This window comes from Leishmania major, chromosome 16, assembly GCF_000002725.2.
Source record: "Leishmania major strain Friedlin complete genome, chromosome 16".
Classification (NCBI taxonomy): domain Eukaryota; phylum Euglenozoa; class Kinetoplastea; order Trypanosomatida; family Trypanosomatidae; genus Leishmania; species Leishmania major.
This window is the reverse complement of record NC_007257.2, coordinates 434105-446474: the sequence shown is the minus strand read 5'-3', so window position 1 is coordinate 446474 and position 12370 is coordinate 434105. Positions and strand designations below refer to the sequence as shown.

General features: G+C 63.5%; 2 protein-coding genes across 2 annotated transcripts; both read right to left on the bottom strand.

Annotated features, from left to right (window-relative positions):
- Nucleotides 1–1436: 1436 nt before the first annotated feature.
- LMJF_16_1100 (conserved hypothetical protein) lies at nucleotides 1437–3113 on the bottom strand (the record flags this gene model as incomplete). The annotated part of the gene is made up of 1 exon (XM_001682139.1): nucleotides 1437–3113. One exon carries the CDS (start codon nucleotides 3111–3113, stop codon nucleotides 1437–1439), a length of 1677 nt encoding a protein of 558 aa, XP_001682191.1.
- Nucleotides 3114–5485: 2372 nt separating this feature from the next.
- On the bottom strand, nucleotides 5486–11929 carry LMJF_16_1090 (hypothetical protein; the record flags this gene model as incomplete). The annotated part of the gene is made up of 1 exon (XM_001682138.1): nucleotides 5486–11929. One exon carries the CDS (start codon nucleotides 11927–11929, stop codon nucleotides 5486–5488), a length of 6444 nt encoding a protein of 2147 aa, XP_001682190.1.
- Between the last annotated feature and the right edge of the window lie 441 nt (nucleotides 11930–12370).

Below are 12370 nucleotides of genomic sequence, written 5' to 3'. Positions count from 1 at the left end.
TGGTCCGCCCTCCCTTTGTTTTCCCTGCCCGCCTCTTTAGATGGGTGAGGGCGCCTTCTTCCCACGGGATGAGATACGCCCAGCCCGCTTGACACGTACGAGAGCAACAAGCGAAAGTCCAGGCGGATAGGTGAGCAGACGCAGAAAGTGATCGAGGCGCAGGAGACAGGGGGGTGGGCGAGCGTGAGAGGCAGAGCGCTTCGGTTCGCGAGAGGACGGTGCAGCTGATGGGGGAGGGAGAAATGGAGCCGTGCACGAAGGCGAGAGAGAGGGGGAGAGAGAGAAGACGAAACAACACAAGCATACGCATGTCGTTGGGTACATCGGGCCTGGTTTTCGGCGCCATGCAAATTCGCAGAACTACCCGCCTGCTCCACCGCTGCTTCTGCTGATGGCATTCCCTCCGTTGCCCCACCCACTTCTCTCCGTCCTGCTTTTCTGTTCGCAGGGCGCACGAGAGGGGACGTGAGAGAGAACAGAGAGGCGGTGGCGCGCACGCACGCACGCACGCACACACACACACACACGCACGCCAACCAAACCCAGAAAAGAAAGCGACTCCCTCAATGGCATCTGTGAACAGCAGATTCATGAGAGGGAAGAGCGGGTCCGACGGCGATGAGCGCAAGATGAAGGGGTGAGAGAGGAAGGGGAAGGGGGGAGGGACGCGACAGGGAGATATACGTACATGAAAGTGCTCCTGAACGAAGGTGCGGAGTTGCACCCGTTGCTGTACATCAGGTGGCGGAGAAGAGAAGCGCAGACGGACACAGAGAAACGTAGGAGAGGAGACAAAAGGTGGGCGGGGCAGGAGGAGGGGGGAGGGTACGCCTCTATGTGCAGTGGCAATTCTCACGTGAGAGCGCGCATCAACCGCACGCATGAAAACTACACAAGAGGAGAAGAGCGGAGGAGGAGGAGGAGGGGGATGCAGACTGTGAAGCAGCCAAGAAAGAAAAAAAGGGGGAAAGGAGGGAGGGAAGGGCAAAAAACCCGAGAGAACGACAGACAGAAAACCTCAGAAGAATGTATGTGGCACCCACACGCACACGCGCACACCTACGCAGACTCCGCCTGTTAGCACACGCCGCGACAACACTGACAACACCCCCACCCCGTAGCAGCAAGAAGCAGCAGGAGTGGCAGTCCCCGTCTCCATCCCGTTCCCCTCCCCCTCCCTTCTCCTGGGCTCAAGGGTTGGTGGGACTGCAGAGCGATGTACATGGGTGGTCAGCGGGCAGGGAAAGAATGGAATAGAGGCGGAGAGCGAGGAAGGAGTGCCGCCTGTCCTCTTCACATACTACACAGAGGCGCGTGTGTGCACAGCTTCTTTTCTCACGCACTCCTTGCGGCCATTCGGGCCCTCTCATCCTGCCTCTGCGTGGCTTGCCATCGGCTCGCACGTCCTCTTCTCTGTCTTCTTTCCTGCAGCTTTCTCACCCGCGGTTCGCCGCTGAGGCGGACGACACCATCATGCGCAGCTGCTGAAGCTCCTCCTCCTCCAACGATCGCAGCACCATCTCACGCTGCTTCGACTGCTGCCGCAGGAACTGCGTCTCATTGTAGCGCTCAGCGGCCTGCAGCATTCTCTGCTGCTGAGCGCGGCTCGACTCCAGCCGCACTTCCAACCTCACCGCCGTGGCGGCCTCGACGTCTGCCTGTGTATGATCGGCGCGCCGCGCCGCCAGCTCACGCTTCTCGTGCCGCTTCTGTTCTGCCTGCTGCCAGCTCCCCTCAAACGCCTTCTCGCGCGCCTCTTGCACGCGGCGCACGATGTCTTCGCGCTGCCGCTGCGTCGTTTCACGATTAAAGCGAAGCTGTGTCTCTTCTAGCTCTGCCTTCCACGCACGCCGGTGCGCGGCGTCGGAGCCGTTGACAGGAACGGTGTTGGGCGACGGGAACTCCCGCGTCCACTGCTTCACCTCGTTGAAGAAGTTTGTCGAGGTGGGGCCCACCACCTGAGATGGTGGCAGCGCCGGTGTCTCGGGGCGCACGGCGGGTGTTACGGGACGAGCTGACCGTGCCAACTTCTCCGGTGCCTGACTCGGCACCATCGACAGTGGGGGCGCGGCTGCTTGAAGAGGACAGTCGACGGCCCCTGAGGCGTGAGGAACGCCAGTAGACGGCGGGCTTGGCACGCGTGCTGCAGCCCCGTTGTACTCCGCAGCTGACGCCGCTGGAAAAGGTTGCACCTCTTGCTCCGGACGATGGCCGCCGGAGATGCCCTTGCGGTTGCACAGTCGCGGCGCGACGACACGCACGCGCAGCTCCTGCCGATGCGCTGCGGCGGCCGCTGCCTCCTGAGAGGCGTACACGGCGTACGCCTCCCGCTCGCGCGTCTGAGCCGCACGGTTCCACTCATCCACGGCGCGCTGCTCCGCCTCCTGCCGCGCGTGCCGCTCTGTCTCTCGCGCACGACACACTCGCGGACGGCCCTCCATCCACGACGCGAGGTAGGCTGCTTCCTGCAACTGGCAGTCCGTCAGCTGCGCCGCAAGATCACGCCGCTGACGTTCCGCTGCTTCCAAGCGCTGCGCCTCCTGATCGAGCCGTGCTTGCTGCCTCGCCACGCGGTGCTGTTGCATGGCACGGTGATGATCCTTCACGACGAGCTTCGGGTTAGCGAGATAACCGCTGGCGGCCTTGCTCGCATGAGGTGCTGGGTAGGTGCGGCCCTTGTCGTCCCCAGTGACCGGCTCTGCGTATCCGGTGAACGTGGACGGATCAGGGTAGGTGGTGCGCAGGTAGGAATCGGGAAGGTCGACGGCCTCGCCATGGAGCTTGCGTGAGCGTTGGAGCAGCACCTCCTTCTCATACGCCGCTTGCTCGTGTGCACGCGCGGTCGAGCGCGCCGTCCGCTCCGCCTCAAGTGCGCGCAGTCGGAGGCGCTCTATACGGTGTCTCTCCTCGGAAGAGAAAAGAACGGGAGCGTAGGCGTTGTACAAACACGGCAAGACGCCGTTCTCCTCTGCCTCTGTCTTTGCGCCACCCAGGGCATCGAGTGGCCTGGAGAGGCGGTAGTACGTCGACCCCTTCAAGTTCTCACGGCGCCACTGCTGATACTCCTCCCGCCTCTTCTCCCACGCCGTGATGTTGTTCATCGCACGCGTCATGTAGCAGGCAGGGGTGTAGTAGCAAGGACCCGTTGACGCGGCACCGGCGGCACCTGAAGTCGGAGGTGGCGCAGCTCTGCAGGGCGGTAGCACAGTCGGCTGCGATACGAACCTCTGTCCACGCTCGCCACGTGTCCGACGATGGTGAACCGATAACGATAAACCGCACTTTGTCGCAGGAGGCCCAGAAACCGGCTTTGCCGTGGAGGCGAAGAGCCCCACAGTGCCGATGCCGAAGGTGGCAGCGCCCTCGCTCTGGAAAAAGAAGTTTTTGCAGCTGACACCGCCGCCGCCGAAGTGGCGGCGGCGGCGGCGGCGTATCGCGGCACCGGGTGTCCGGCGGCGCAGCACGGATAAGTGCTGTGGCGACTCCCCACGCCCCGAGACACTACCAGAGGCACCGGTGGCACCACCGTGGCCGCGACAGCTGCTGCTCTTCCCTGCTGACGTGCTCGGCTCCGGAGGCGTGAGGCGAATGGGGCTCAGGTGCTCAAAGGATGCTTGCCCCCCCGCCTTGGCCACTGCTGCCGGTGGTGCGCCTGGGAACCGCACAATCAGTGACGGCTCCAGTGCAGACGCCGCACGCAATGCTGACAAGACAGGATCGGTGGCCACCGCAGGAGGAGGGGCCGCCGCGAGTGGTACCGCCTCCACCGGAGTCGCCATGGCTTCTCCAGTGCTCACAGCGGTGCCGTCTTGCGCCGCGGCCGCAGCTATCCCAGTCTCAGCCACCGCCGCCGAGGTGGCTGCCACATCGTGCTTCTGGGTGTTTCCACTGCCACCCTCGTGCAAACTGTTCACAGTGGGGTTCAACTGCAGCGATGGCGAGTCATCGCCGTTACGCGCCTCGGCCGACGAGGAAAGCCGGCGCAGAGCCTCCGGAGCGATGAGGGTTGATGTAAGCTTGCTCGTGATCGCTGCGTCACTCTTCGCCGGCAATGTAAGTTCCGCGAGGAGCTTGCCAGCGGTCGCGGAGAGCGAAGCACGCCCGGTGTGTACATTATCTACGTGAGGAACGGTCTGCTGCATCGCGTGATGCGGGTGCGTGTGCACTGTGATAGCGTGAGCCTGCATGCAGGTTTAGGTGAGTGTGTATGTGACCACCACGACCCGGAGATGCAGGGCCGCGCGCCTAGATGCTTGTGTCCGCCGTTAGTCTTTACAGGCACAGTCGCGTGGAGGCGTGAGATGAGGCGAAGCGCAACCACACGGCGACGGAGGTGCAAAATGCATCGATGCCAGAGAAAGGAAAGGTGATGGCAGACACCGTGCACACACGTGTGCGACGTGCAGATAGAAACGAAAGCCGTTGCGTGAGTGGTGCGGCGGTGATCCGGGGGGAGGAGGGAGAAGCAGATGCGAGAACCACCTGTACGATGCGAGGGCCCGTGAGCAAAGACGGGAGAGGTCCATTCACGAAGAGATCCGCAGCAATGGAAAGAACAGATCGCCAGGTGCGTTGCCGACGTGCGCCGTCTCTGGCTTGCACGTCGGCGAGTCCTCCCCTCTATGTTTTGCATGCGCGCGTGTGCTTGAGAGAGCGATCCAGCGTAGCGCACCACCGCGAGCGCGCCGAGTTCGAAGGCGGTCCGTCTCACAGCAAGACTAGCGCTGCGAAAGGGCGTGGGGGAGGAGGGGCAGGCGGAAAAGCACGGAGGAAGGTATAGCCTGCGTGCCTGCCTGAAAAGAGATGCACGCGCGCTGGAGAGCGAGAGCGGTGGGGAGACTCGTACCGAGGAATAACAGTGCAGGGCAAATACAAGGGCGAACAGGGGCGTCGGTTTATTTCGCGCGGCGCTGTGCTCGTGTGTCGCGCTCGTTGCAAAACGGCGGGAGGCGCTGGACAAACAATGAATGGGGAGAGATCTACGCCCCCACCCACCCACCCACACACACACACACGTATAAATAAAGATATATGTAGATGCACGGCATGTATATATATATATATATGTGTGTGTGTGGGTAGGTGTATATACGGTGTGTGTAGGCGATGCGCGCACACGCGCGCGGTGACAAAATACCGGAGCGCAGTCCGGGACGGCAAACCAGGAAACAAGAGAGGGGCGTGGCGCGGTACAACCTCGACAACCGCAGCGGGCAGGAGACAGACAGAAGTCGGGGAAGAGGGGAAGAGGGGAGGAGGCGCAACGGAAATGTGCGGTGCGCAGGAACGCCCAGATGCGTCACACCCACCAGGACAAGGCAAGCGCGCAAACGAAGAAAGGAAGATTAATTCTGGGTGGGTGTCAGGTGGGTGTTGGAGGCGGGAGGAAGGGGGGAATGACTTGCATGCGCGCACACTCTGCGGCACCGTCCTCCCTCACTGCCCTTCGCCTCTAGCACGCTGTCATGCGCTTCAGTCGACGTCATTAATGAGCGATCCACGCCCGCCCCCCGCGCCGCTGCCCTTGGCGCTCTCGGAAGAGATGGAAAAAATTGCTAATGCGCGGTCCAGACGACCCTTGCCTGGGGCAAACCTCTGTGACGCTCAGCGTCTCACTGCTAGCATCTGGGCCGTTGCCTTTCGGGGACCAGGGCATTGGTGGCGGTGCGGCAGGCACGGTGGCGACGGCGGTCAGCACAGGCGTCTGCTGATGCTCCAGTGATGCCAGCGACGGAGGCGTTGCCAGGATCTTCGCTGGCGCCAAGGTCGCCTCTTGTAAAACTACGGGTGCCGACGCTACGGTGCCGGCACTCGTATGAGCGGTGTGCTTGCGAGTCGGCTGCTCCACGAGGTTGCGCCGGAGAAGACGGGGTTGAGCTTGCTGAGAGGACACCACGAACGGGAGCGCCTGCGGGTGGTGTGTCCGCAGCACGGCGCCGTAATTCTTACACACCACCGGCGGTGGTGCGACAGGGACGGGGGAGGGTGAAGAGGAAGTGCACCGCTGCATATACAGCCGCTCCTGCTGCGCCGCTGCGGGGAGATGCGGCTGGGCGGCAATTGGTGATTCGGAGCGGGTGTCCATGGGAGTGGCACCGACGGTGGCATGCAGCTGCGGCGGTGGTGAGTCGGGTCCATGGTAGGAATACGCAACCGTCCACTCACTTCTGGAAAGCACAGCCATTACGTTCTCCACGCCTTGTTTGCAGGACGGGGCTGAGAGCCGCGGGCGCTGCAGCATCGCTGGTGTACCGTTAGAATCGTTGCCGCTGTGGGGACCGTGGTGTATTGCGTCGTGCCAGCTTGCCACGAGTGCCTCCTTCAAGGGAAGGTCGCTGGGTAGGTAGCGCGGTCGAGACGATGTATCAGCTACTGCAGCGTAGGTCCGCTGCAGCTGGTCGAGCAATGCCCGAGTCAGTCGCGGCGCGCGTTGCGGCCCGTAGTCACCCTTGACCCCGCCACGGTCACGTAGCGCGGCATTCGTTCCATCGCTGTATCGTTGTAGCGGCGTTCCCCTCTGGCGGTGGTGGCACCGTGGCTCCTGCGATCCTGCCGCAGCAGCAACAGCAGCGGTGTTCGGAAGTGTCATGCCAGCCTCCGCTACTGGCAGCGAGCCAGGTCTACTGGCAGTGCCTGTATTCCCTCTTGCCTCTCCTCCTCCACTATCCTGTGGCGACTGCGAGCCGGTGCCCATCGATGACTGAGAGTGAAACGTCTGTGAAGGCGGTAGCGGGCCACTTTTCGTGCTGCGAGGTTGCTGCGTACGCTGGTAGGCGCCGTAGTAGTCCGCGACTCCCGTCAGCCCCGAGCCGGCGCATGTCCTCACCGGCGTCGCTGCTTCGGCCGCAGTGGTAGTTCCTGGCGACGTGGCCGGCGCGCCGGCCGCGACACGATGCAGAGGTTGGCCCGCGGTGGCGCATCCCGATGTTGCACTCTTTTTGACTGCAGCTCCACCGCGCCCGCCAACACGTTCTCGTGTCGTTGCAAGGTGCGCCGTGCACAGCCGCAGAGACGTAGGTGCTGCTGGAATAGAAGAAGCAGTGGGGGCCAGCCCTCCTCCGTCACCAACACTGCCGACTCCGCCAGCCGCCACTGCTGTTGCCGAGGATGAAAGTGTGGGGCGGCTATTGGGCGCTGCCGCGTTGTCGGCGCCGTCTACCATGACGGGGTTCGGCGGCAAGGCAACAAAGAAGCCGCCAGTGCGCGCACCCTCGCCGTGACGCTGCACTCGCACTGGCAACCTCTGCCCTGGGGTCAAGGCGTGCTGCCCTCGCCACCACGGCCAAGGGGATGGAGAGCTCCGCTGCGCGGCTTGCGGCTCTTGGTGGGGTACTGGCCTAGCTTGGCGCCGACTGTGGCCGCCAGAAGTCGTCTCGTCACCACCGCCGGGGTCGGTTGAGAAGGGCCTGCGGCGCACGGCTGCCTCTGGCTTTGGGCCGAGCATCGCCATGGGCATCGAATCACGTGTCATGTCAGAGAAGGGCAGGGAGCGGGGCAGCCCGCTGCGACACCCCGCCTGCAGCTGATGGCGCTGGAGGCAGCTAGAGGCTACGGAGGAGGGGCACGACGACGCCGGGTTTGGCCAGTCGCAGCTGCTGCTGTGAGTAGCAGGCAGCACCTCCCACACCACCTCACCTTGGTGGGGCGTACTGGCTGCGGCGCCGCCGGCGAGCTGCTGGGCAATCAGGGTATGTGGGGGCGTAGCGAGCGCCTCACCACTCGCAGAGCTGTTGCGTGCCCCTTCTCCTCGTTGGTGCAGCGTGGTGGGAGCGGGGGGCTGGCGAAAGGGCCCCGGAGCCGCCGGCCGCAAAGGGTGCTGCCGCGAGGCAGACTTGAAACTTGTAAAGACCGCCCCTCGAGGGGTGCACTGCTGTTGGAAGGACGACGGAAGCGAGGGCGGCGTTGGCACGCAGTGGGGGATGGCAAGCCGCATTCCAGCCGTCTTCGCTGGAACTGAATGCAACGGAAACGTGCGTGCCGTCAGCGGGGTGGCAGTTGGCGTAGCAGATGTAAGATGGCCCACGGGCAGCGGCTCCATCCTCTCCCAGGAAGGACCCAATGACAATGGCAAGGCATGAGTCGCGGTTGCGGCAGCTGCTGTGGGTAGCGTTGCGGTTATGGTCTGCGACCTCGACCGTGCCCCTGCGGCTGCCATACCATTCCATGCAAACGGCGTCGCAGTCACACTCTCCGATGCTGGCAGGCGAGTGATGGGTGCCATCGATGCTGACACCTCTCCTCCTCGAGCTCGGCACTCTTGTGGGGCAGTGGTGAGGTGTTTGAGCAGGTTGTCCGCGACAGGCACGACATGTGTCGGTAGCGATGTGTGCGGCGTTTCCGCAGCCAATTCAGTGCCACGCCTGTCATCACGCTGAAGTTCCACGCGTACACCGCGGCAATCGTGATGGGCAGGAGAAGCCGCAGCGGAAAAACCGCGTGCGTCTCTACGTCGCAAGTTCGCTGCTTTCCCAGCGGTGTCGCTGGCACGAGTTGTGCGCATATGCATTTTCACGCGCGTGTCGAGAGCCTCCGCCTGCGTTGCAGGGATGGCGGCAGTGGGAGGAGATGTCTCCCTTGTCGATGGTTTCTCCACATCCGCACCCGGTGCCACCACCACCACCGCTGCTGCTCGCTGAGATGCTCGCAGTGGCTGCGAAACCGCTAGTTGAGTCGGAGTCCAGTCCTTCAGCACACCCGGCAGCTCACTCGCCGCCAGCGAAGATGCGCTGCTGCCCGCCGTGTCCATGGTAGCTGGTATGATGGACAGGACTCCATCCCCTGCCCCTGCGTCTCTCACATCCACCGGTCTGCACAGCGGCGTGGTCTCAGAAGAAGTCGATGATGACGCGGCGGCAGAAACAGCAGTAATACAGGCGGGAAGTGGTGCCGTGTGTGCTGCCCGGCGCGGAGGTGGCCGAGGAGGTGGTGTGGAGCACATGAAAAGACGGCACGGCTCCGTCTGCGCTTGCTCGCCATGCGTGACGTGCGCGAAGGAGTACAGCGGGGCTGCTGAGACAGACGACATGGTACGCGCGACACCGCGAGGCTCGTTCCTGATGCCGGTGGAGCTGCATCGGTGGGTCGTACTTCTCGGCGTGCTCGGTGCATCTCGCCGCTCGAACGCTGAAGCGCGCGCATGAGGGGAGGCGGCAATCGTGTGCACGTCAATACTCATAACAGACGCCGCGGATGGGCAAGGTGACATGATGGCGCCGCCACGTGCCTCGCCTGCTCCTCCTGAAACTGCCGGGTGGCGCTCCACGGAGCGAGACAGCGATACTGCCGTGGGCTGCTGTGTAGCACGAGCAGTCTCTGTGATACGGTGCATGGGCAGCACATGCAAGGCCGCGAGTTCTCTCTGCGCAGTTGGAGGCTGTGGTGCGGGCGAAGGCGAGGGTGCCTGTCGTGCTGCCACACCGCTCCGCGCCACAGAATCCTTGCCGGTGTTCGCCGAGAGCGCTTGCGAGTCGGCAACGAGATTTGCTGGAGGCGCAGCAGCGTTCACGGGCAGCTGGAGGACGGCAGTCACGCTTTCGCTTGCGGGATGGGGCAGCTGCGGGGCGGTGTGTGCTGCTTGCCCAGGAGGGTTGTCGCAGAAGGCCTGCGGGTGCCGTTCTGGCTCCGCTTCCAGTGTCGCTGCCGGTGGTGCGTTGGGCACACCGCCACTCATGCGCTGAGCGCAGGGCACAAGAAACTCCTGCGACGTGGTCAGCACCAGCTGCAGGGCTGCTGTGCCGTCGTCGCGCGGAAACACGCCGCCCCCCTGACTGGAGGCGGCGGTGCGGGCAGCTCGCTGCGGCGAGGTCGAGACCGTGCGTTCATCGGCGGGCGTCGCAGCTGCGACAGCAGCTCTTGCGTCGGCGCCCTGTTGGAACACATCTGGGCGCATCCAGAGAGCCGAGCACGGCGGGTTTTGCGTTGGCGACCGCGGCGGCTGGACAGGTGGTGCTGGCCGCGCGCCACCGTATGCACGCCTCCGCATCGCGGAGAACCCCCCTGCCACCCCCGCAGGAGAGTCAAGCAAGGGGGCAGAAGCCGTTGTTCCAGCCGTGGCAGCAAAGGCCATGGTGGTTGACAAAAACGATCCCTTGCTCATGTTCGAAACCAAGGCAGCATCGTCGGCGCAGCTCCGCAGCGTACCGTCCAGCGACAGCACCTCTCCAGCAGGGAAGGACGCGGAAAGCTGCATTGGCGCCTTGGTCGTCGGTGGCGGTGGCAGTGCCTCGGGCTCTTGCAGCAGCGGCGGCGGCGGCGGCGGCGGCGCTGGCGGAAGCGAGACCTGATGGCGACGAGCGGCCAGCTGCCGGAAAGCAGTGTCTGTCGAATCTTGTCGAGCAGAGGCGGCCAACGGCGGCATCGACACCATAGTATCCGCCACCGCGTCTGCTGCCGCGCAACGGAGAAGGGGGGCATCTGCAAGAGCCTCCTTAATCGACACCGACGGCGGCCCCCGCGCACCGCCGCGAAAAGGGCCGCGGCTGTCAAGCACATTTCGGTGGGCATTGCCCCTCCGCACTCCACGCTGCTGTGCCGTTGCGGCTGCAGGTGCAGAGAGAGCACGAGAATGCTCACGGTGGATGTCTGACGCCATGGCACTCGGAGGCGTCGTCTTAGCTTTCAGCATGGCTGTCATGCGGCACCGCGGTGCGGGCTCGTCTCCGTATTTGCCATTCCTCCCGCTTCCCTCCTCCGCTGGCCCATGTTCGGAAGTCACGGAAGTGGCGGTGGCACCAGCGGCTAGCGACTTCTCTGACGGCAATCCAAGCGGGGACAAGGCGGCACGGGTGACATGGGTCAGGGAAGACGGTTGGAAGTCGGGGGTGCTGGAAGTCGTATAATGTCCGCTGAAGCATGGCGGCAGACACCCTCCTTCGCCGGCGCTCCGTGTTGCCGGCGTGAGGTGGCTCGTGTCGGCTGCAGTGATGGCACCAAAAGAAGACGGCAGTATATGCAGGGCAGCTGCCGCCGCAACGGGAGGGACGGCTAAGGAAGCACCGTCACTCGCACCGTTGGCGTAAAGGGGTAGCGCTGCCACTGCAGTGGGCGGACAATGTACTTGGGTGCGCGAGCTGCGTGAGGCGTTGGCCTTGCCATTCACACGGCCAACTGTTGTTGCCGACACGGGGGCAGAAGCCGATCCACTGGTAGCGGAATCTGTGTGAGATGTCATGCTAACACCGGCGTGCTCGTCCGTGTCGACGACCAGCGTGCCTAGCGCCGGTGGTGTCCGTGGCACCGGCACGACAGATGGCTGCACGGCTGGTATAGCAGCGGTTGCGGCCCCCGCAGCAGCACAGGTGCAAACAAGCACACTTTCCAGCATGCCGGTCAGTTGAAGCGAGTTCAAGTCGATAAAGAGTGGGGAAGCGGTCCCGACGTCAGCGACGAGGGTGCACCCCGCTGGTGATGTGTGGAGGAGCGACCTTGGGATGGGTAGCAGATGCAGCTGATCGCTCGGCATCGTGGCATCCATCACGCCTCCGTTCAACGGTGGTGGCACAGCGGTCGAGTTTGTTTCGTTGCGGCGCAGCGGCAGCATTATCAAGCGCGGATCACGTGTTAGCAGTGCAGCGCCGCCCATGCCACTATTCGTCCCTGTCGAGATGTGAGATACCACGGAGAACGGGCTCGGATCGACAGCGGCAGCAGCGGTGCGCTTCTCATGCGAAGAGACGCTGCTAGAGAATGAGGAATGGAGTGAGGTCGACCCCTCGGTGGCGTGCCGAGGCAGCAATGGCAGTGCCGGTGGTGAGGCCTCCTTCAGTTTCTGAAGCTCATCGGCTGCGGCTCCGGGGTGGTGATTGGTGCCATTCATGTTTTGGTTCTCCCTATAATCGTCCTCACACGCGTTTCCAGCCTCCTCGATCGCTGTGCTACGTGCTGCCCTTTGGCACGGGTGTGTGTGTGCCGATGCGGTCTGTTGCAGCATCACTCCAGATGGCACGAGGCGGAGGCGTCTTTGCTCAGGGATGGTGATAGACGCGGTGGTCTTGAGGAAGGCCACGCTCCAACTCGGTGCGGAGGAAACGCCGGGAAAGACCTGCAATCTGCAAGAAACACAATAACGGCACACCTTGAGCCTGCTGCTGAAGGGGAGGAAGCGGGCGTCCGAAGGGCTGCGGCGAGGAGGGCACAGAAAAAAAAAAAAAGAGAGAGCAGAAAAGGGGGAAGGGTAGCAGTGGTGAGTGAATCAACCCTGCGACCGCGCGTGAGTTGCGCACACAGACACCCAAAGCAGACACCGCTGGCTCACGGAGGAAGTGTGTGGGTGGGTGCGGAGGGGGGGGGTACACAAGCACACACACACACACACACACAAATACACCACCACCACCACCAGTGACGAAAGCAACGAAGAAAGGAGACGAAG